The 7337-nt window shown below is 43.2% G+C and overlaps 1 protein-coding gene across 1 annotated transcript in view; it reads right to left on the bottom strand.

Moving 5' to 3' along the window:
• Nucleotides 1–2224: 2224 nt before the first annotated feature.
• DTD2 (D-tyrosyl-tRNA deacylase 2 (putative)) overlaps nt 2225–7337 on the bottom strand; it is a 13800-nt gene continuing 8687 nt past the window's right edge. Inside the window, exons 3-4 of the mRNA XM_019518915.1 lie at nt 6012–7299; nt 2225–3369 (exon numbers count right to left, since the gene is read on the bottom strand). Of these exons, the coding sequence (XP_019374460.1) occupies nt 6974–7299 (326 nt within the window). The 3' untranslated portion in view covers nt 2225–3369; nt 6012–6973. The remainder of the gene's footprint in view (nt 3370–6011; nt 7300–7337) is intronic.

Here is a 7337-nt window from a genome sequence, read left to right as displayed (position 1 = left end):
AAGAAGAGGTTAGATGAACACCTTGCTGGGGTCGTTTGATCCCAGTACTCCTTCCTGCCATGGCAGGGGGTCGGACTAGATGATCTTCTCAGGTCCCTTCCAACCCTAGAAACTATGAAACTATGATATTAATTCTATTTGTGCAGATTTGTGGACACATGCACAGGATAACCAGGCAAAACACAAGATGCTAGAAGTTGTAAGGTTTTTCTTCTGTCCTCAGGAAATCTGGATTCTACATTCTAAGAAGGAGGTAGAAAAGAACATTATCCCTCTACCTCTTGATTCTGGATGACCCTGCTATTGCTGTGCATAATGAAACTATCCCCAAGTTGTATAGGGCAAAGGAGATGTTAATTTGGCTCTACTCTCAACAAGTAAACACAGGACAATAGTGGAGTAAGTTGTTAGTGATTAATATTAAATCTGTTGCATAACATGTAAAACAAAGGTAAAGTCTTTCACAAACAGCCAGGGAAGTATAACAGGATCCCAACCCAGGGTTGGCCATGACAACCCTGGAGCTTCCCTCAGCCCTTCTTACCTTTACTTTCTTTGGGCAATCTCCCCTTTGACTCACCTGCTACAACTTGATGCAATTATGTTTTAAGAAAAAAGGGAGGCTGCCCCAGCGTTCCCCAAGTGAGAGCTCAAGCTCATTAACACACGTCATTGCTTATGGACTAATTACATGGCCTCCCCATCTCTCCTTTTAGCCATGCCCTAGCCTCGCAAATGTTACCAGTCATTGAGTGTTAAGCCCCATTGTCCAATCCAGTCCATCTCTCATCCATGAGCCTTCAGCCCCTTTGTCAACTCCAGTCAATGCAGGCCTCTAAACTTGGAACAGTCTCCACCACTGTTAGGGCTTCCAGCCCTGGTGCCTTTAACTCTCCTGGCCCTTCCTGGGCTCGGGACTCTGTAGGCTGAACAATCTGAACCCGCCTTGGGCTTTGCCCGGCATTCTCTGCCCCTCCTGGGCTCAGGTCACTATCTCTAACTGTTCCTGGCTCCTCCAGGGCCCAGACCTCTGCCTCCTGGGCTCAGGCCTCGTTACCTCCAAGACTATCCCTCCACAGCTATAGCCCCGGCCCTGCTTTCTTGCCCCTTGGGGGCTATGGCTCTCTGACCCTGATTCTCACCCATTACAGGCTACAAATCCCTGCCCCTGCCTGATGTCATCACTCTGGCTGTGGCCCTGCTCCTCTGCCTTGACCCCTATTCCTCAGGCCCTGCCCACACTCCGGGGCCAGTTGAAATTTTCACCACCCCTAGAGTCTCATGGCATTTTTACACATAAAAGCACCTGACACTGTGACGCTTATAGTTGTATAAGCAGTGAAATGTGCGTCAGCCCTGAGAAAATGGTGGCAGCGTGGTTTTGAACTAATACACACAGACGGTGCTTTAGTTCAAAAGCACACCGCCATTTTCTGTGCGCTGACACACATTTCACCACTTACACAACTGCACAGTGTGCATCAGCTCATTTGCAGAGCAGACCCAATTAATTGAGCCTGCTCTGAAGCAGCAGATCTCCAGCGTGTCGCAGGACCAAAAAGCATGTGTATAAATGCCCTCAATCCCTAAACCACCAGTCTTGCTCACTCCAGCTCAGGTGTTAGTCAGGTGCCTTGCTGCAACCTTTCTGCTCCTCTCCATGACTTCCAGATCAGACTGCCTGCCCAGGTCAGGCCCTGGGCTTATACCCTGCAAGTCCAGCCCCCTTTGGATCATGCGTCTCCCTTGAATTGCCTCTGCCTCACCTGCAGCCGGCCTTCCCTGAAAGTAGCAGGAGCAGCAAGCTCCCTGCTACAGGAAGGAAGTAGCAACCTATGGACACAGACTATTTCACCTGAAATCTTGTACTTATTTTAACAGTCTATGGATTGTACATACTAACATTAGAAGTACTCAATGTGCACACTTTCAAATTAAGTGATAAACACTTGATTTATGAATTACTAGGTGAAACTTAATGGCCTGTATTAGGTGAGCATAAGGGTCCTTTCTGATCTTACAATTATCAAAGGAAGGTGGGGAATTACTCAGTACTTCTCAATATATACTACCTAAGACTACACCAGAATAATTACTCAGGTTTTTGCCTAGTCACAGAATAAAAGCTGTTTAAAATGGTGGTATCATCTGTCTAAGAGTTGTATATTCATGTTAGAGCAATAAGAGCATTTGGTTTTGAAAAAAAAAAAAAAGATCAATGTACTTGGCAATTTATGAATTGTTTATTTCAATAAATGGATCATGACTCAATAGATAATGTAAATAAAGCAGCAGAAATGGCTCATCATTCAGAAGCTATTGATCTCTGAAACTGTTAGAAGACTGCAAGAATTCCTTTCTACCCACAGGAAATAGTACCTTGGGAGAAATAAGCAAAAATCATTAAAAAATTGGCAGCAATAGTTAAACCCATAAAGATGCAAGTTTTTGTAAACATGAGGCAATAAACTCCAATCCAGCATTATGGATCCCTACAAGAGCAGAGTTTCACAGTAATAAGTCAGTGTAGAATTTGGCTTGAGGTCTTTTATGCCTTGTTAATGATTTCAATCCTAACTCTCTCTCAGAAGATAGATATATTTGAAAAATAGTAAAAAAACTGGTATGCTTCTAATGGAAAGGCATAAAGCCCACAGACTTCCTATTAAGAAACACCTCCAAGGACTAATTCCAAAGATGTACTGAATAGCAAATACTAGCCTGTCTTCTTGAAGTCAGACAGAGCTGTAGCAACTCGAAACAAGTTTTTATGATTTGGCCTAAAATAGAAAATTGTATGAAAAAGGGTGTTTTTCTCCCAAATATACAGAATTTTGATGAATTTCTACAAATTGTTCACACAAGAAAATGTTTTTTACATAGGCTTCTCTATGAAAAACTTAAAAACTAGCACATGTTGTAAACAGAATGAATTATTAATGAATAACTGTGCAATTTGGCTCTGAAATAGCAAATGTTTCCAAATGATGTGTGTGGATGTCTTTGTTTTACTGTAAACATAGCAATTATAAGGAAACAATTTTCTTTAAGAATTTATAATTACCATAATTGTATGATTTGATACATTTGAAATATTCTCGCACTCTTCTGTATTTACAATGCAGAGCCATATATCCATTCACAAAACTGGATTCTTGTAATGTAGTTTGAGCCTGGAGATAATTACTTCACATTAAATTACATCTTGTAAGAAACTAAAAGAAGAACAATTCTTTTCAAATATCAAACCATGATTCAGGATCGCACCACAGAATATGGTAGACAGAAATATGGTAAATAGGAATTTAGGACTTATAATTCAGGATCAGAACCATGGTCCTTCTGGTCAACTTGTATTCCAGGAGTGGCCTGTATGAGAAGGTACAAGAAACCCAACAGTAATGTGGAGCAATCTCTCTCTCTCCCCCCCAGCCCTTATCCCTAATTCTTGAAGAATGACATAAATTCTCAAGCACATGGTTTTTATATTTCTTTTGGAACTCTTGCTTTTGAACTAAATATAACTGCTACCCATACAAGTATTCAATTTTATTGCAAGTCTTCCTAAATTTGTGGCCTCAATGACATGAAGGTAACAATAACTTCTACAAACTAAGGGAGAAAATAGTGCCTTTGTCAGATTTCAGCTTGCTACTTAAAGGCCCTACTCCACATCATGCAGGAACTCTGTGGCATAGCAGAGAATTGAGCACAGGGAACTGATTCCTCCTCTATAGACTTGTTCTTTCCAAAAATGTTTTACTTAGTAGCTAACAAAATTTAAACCCCTTTCTTTTTGTTTGTTTGTAAACCCCTCTCCCACTGACACGGGAACCCAGCCGATGGTCTCCTTGGCAGGGGGTACAGCAGCTCCCCCCACCTTTTGCTCTGCTGGTCACTCCAACGGCCAGCACACCGAGGTGGGAGGTTTAAATCCCCTCCCCCCCCACCCGCATGGGACCCCAGCCTGGTCTGTCTGGCAGGGGTACAGCACACTGAGGCAGAGAGAAGGGATAGGGTTAAAACTTTCTACCTGCAGGAAATAGTACCTTAGGAGAAATAAGCAAAAATCTTTAAGAAATTGGCAGCAATAATTAAATCCATAAAGATGCAAGTTTTTGTAAACATGATACAATAAACTCTGAGGAGGGTTTAAATCCCCCTCCCTCCCCTCTGCCTCAGTGTGCCAGCCCCGCCCAGCATCTGTTCACACCTCCCACCCCCTACGTGGACCCTGCTAGGGTCCCATGTCAGTGGGAGAGGGGGTTTAAAACACCCCACTCCCTCCCTCCCCTCAGCGTAGCAGCCTGGGGCCAGTGTCTGGCTACACCCCCAGCTCCTCCGCCCAAGTGGTAAGTGGTGGAAAAGCCTGCGAATGGCTGCTCTGCCCCTGCCAGCCAGACCCGGCTCTCGTCTAGAGCAGGGTTTCTCACCCCCATGCCCTTCTCAGCCAGCTGAAGTAGTGATAGTGGTCCAGCTAGGAAGCAGAGGGGCGAGGCCAACCCTGCCCTGCTGGAGCAGACAGCACAGCCCAGCCCAGGGCTGCAAAGCATCCTGGGATGCTGGGGGCTATGAGTTAACTTGAACCAGGAAGGGGGCTGGGACAGAAGTTCCATAAACTAGTTTGACCCAAACCAGTTAAGTCTGATATATTACATTCAACCAGGTGTACCTTAATCCAGTTTCAGCCATTTTAAAGGTAGTTTATCTGCACTGAAATTCTGTTACAGGTTTAAACTGGTTTCTGATCACTTAAAGCAGTTTAAGCATAACTTCTGTCCCTAGCCTATCACTGTACTGACTTTTAATGAGAGCGTACTCCATTTTAGCATATAGCTTCAAGACTGGTAAAAAAAACCTATGCACTTACCCAGAGAGTGAATTTATCCTTACTCCAAATAAACAGTGCTTTTTGACTACATATTGCTGTGGCATAAGCAGCTCCCAGACCGTACTCATTAAAAGTTTCTCTATTTTTCAAAGCTTCTTATAGCAGACCCAACACTAATTAGAAGACTTGAAAAAGGGAATAGATAGTTTGGGGTGGGTATGTGAGCACATGTGTATTCCGGCCCTGCCACTGTGCTATAATGCTATGGATTTGCATCATGCTCTCCCACTCCCATGCCATGCCCTGACAAGTTGTTTCTTTTAGGTAGATTGGATGACTTGTTGGCAGAAGATCCATCTGGTGGGGTCCTGGTTCTTCTGCAGTGCTCCACCTGCCCTACAACCTGCCCCTTTCCTCAGGCTTGAGGCGAAAAAGTCGCCATGGCCTTGTGCGGGGAGGATTCCCTGGATTGCTCTGTGTCTCTTGTTTGTCACTCTCTGGTTCTTGTCCTGGTTCCTGTGAATTATCTATCCGCAGTTGAGTTGCTTGTCCATCCACATATGTAACATTCACTATATTCTTTACGCCTCAATTACCCTGTGTCTTTCTTCACATAGGGCAGAGATTCATTTAGCTAGTCCTTTAGATCAACTTATTTATTATCTTTTCCTTTTGGTTTATCTTTCAAACTTACTTCTGGCTTTACAACCTAATCCACTTGATGCCTCCTGGATCCCAGCTGCAGCATCCTTGTACTCACAAATCCATATCCCCTGGGACCTTCACAGCTGCACTTAGCTAGCCCATTAAAGTAAATGACAGCCTATTTCCCAATCTAGTTCCACCTGCATCCATATTTCTAAATTAATTATGTGTTCTTCTTTAATTTTCCCTGTAATCCCATTCAGGGTATGGCTTAAACCCTCTTCTTTTACTTTTTATTATTCAGGGCTTATCATGTAGCTCCCTGGATCTTTACCTGCTTGGGCTTGCCTCTAAACCTCACTATTGTCTTTGTGATCTGAGTTTCCTCACCCTCGCCAGCCTCCTTTGGGTCCATGGGAAAGACCTCCCTCTGAATCCTGTCTCTAGTGCGGCCAGTATGACTTCCCCTTCCCAACTGCCCACTTTACCTAGCTTTTTGTGCAAGGGCAAGTGACTTTTCACTCAGGGCTCTCACCTGGGTCTTGGCAACCTGGGAGAGTTCAGTGATGTGAGTCCTCTCCTGCCCCAGTGCACGCAGCTCCCGGCTCCACTGCATTTACCCATTCCTGGAGAATGCCAAATACTGAAGGTCTTCTCGACATCCCTTTACATTTCCTGCTCTCTTCTTCTGGCCAGTCAAAGCAGGCTTCCTGGGGCACATGGTTCAATGCCCCTGGAGGCCTACTCACCTCCTGGGTTCTCCCCAGACACTTTTTCCCAGAGCACCAGGGGCATGCAGCCCTTCCAGACCCACCCAGGTAAGTCTCTTGCTGGCAAAGCTTGGCCCGCAGGTCTGTAGCAGGCCCCCAGCCCCTGCTAAAGGGTACTTCCACCACTTAATGTTTATCAGACTGTAAATGTTAGCAGTCCTAAAACTAACTTGTTCCCCTCATTTTTAAGCCTTTTAATATTCAGTTTCAGGTTGCTATTAGAAAACTTTGAAAGCAAAGGGAGATAACAGATGGGGAAACTGATTAAGTTCTGTCATTTTCAAGGCTTCTAATAGCAGCATGTTGAAAGCTGCTTCCTCATTGTTTCTGGTACAGTTAATGGGAATACAGTTAGTTACAAAATAGACAATGAAAGTGAAATATTTTATGCACATAAGTTTTGTATGACTTAACAGGTATTCAGCTAACCAGTATTATGCAAGTAACATAGCATTGTGTCATGCAGCTAAGTGAATAATGCACTTACCCAAGATGTATACGTGAAATACATTTCATTTACAAAATATTTCGGATAAAAATTACAATAAGACAACTGGGGATGTAGAGACTGATTTCCAATTATCAATGCATTTGTGGACTTAAAACCAATGGAAGTTTATTGAAATCATCTATTTCTTCACTTTCAAATTATTCTAGGGCACTTTACTTACAAAAATGGAAAATACTACATTCACTTGGAAACAATTATACATGGAAAGCTTATTTTTCAAAATTCAAGCATATGAGTGAAAGGTCCATTTGTATCTAGTTTTAACACCTGCCTGTTTCCATACGTGCCATACTTGACAACAACCCCTGCTTCAGCACACTTGGTATTAGCAGCCAGTTCTTTTTCACACTGAGTCACAAATTGGGAGTAAAGCTCCATCCCTTTTTCTTTTTCTGTGTTGTTATGGTACTGCATGTTTCTTCCCTTCAATCTGCCACCCAGCGTGGCTTGGGGTATTATTAGAACACTGCCTGGTAAATCCAGAACAGAAACATACTTGCCACTTTCAGTTTCACTTAATTTAACATTCAACACGGTATTAACTGCAAAAAAAAAAAAAAAAAAAAAAAAAAAAAAAAAA

The sequence above is a fragment of the Gavialis gangeticus genome, unplaced genomic scaffold (genome assembly GCF_001723915.1).
Source record: "Gavialis gangeticus isolate Ggan-Ray unplaced genomic scaffold, GavGan_comp1, whole genome shotgun sequence".
NCBI classification, from domain to species: Eukaryota; Metazoa; Chordata; order Crocodylia; family Gavialidae; genus Gavialis; species Gavialis gangeticus.
Note: the sequence above shows the minus strand (reverse complement) of the source record. Positions and strands in the feature narration are given on the sequence as shown.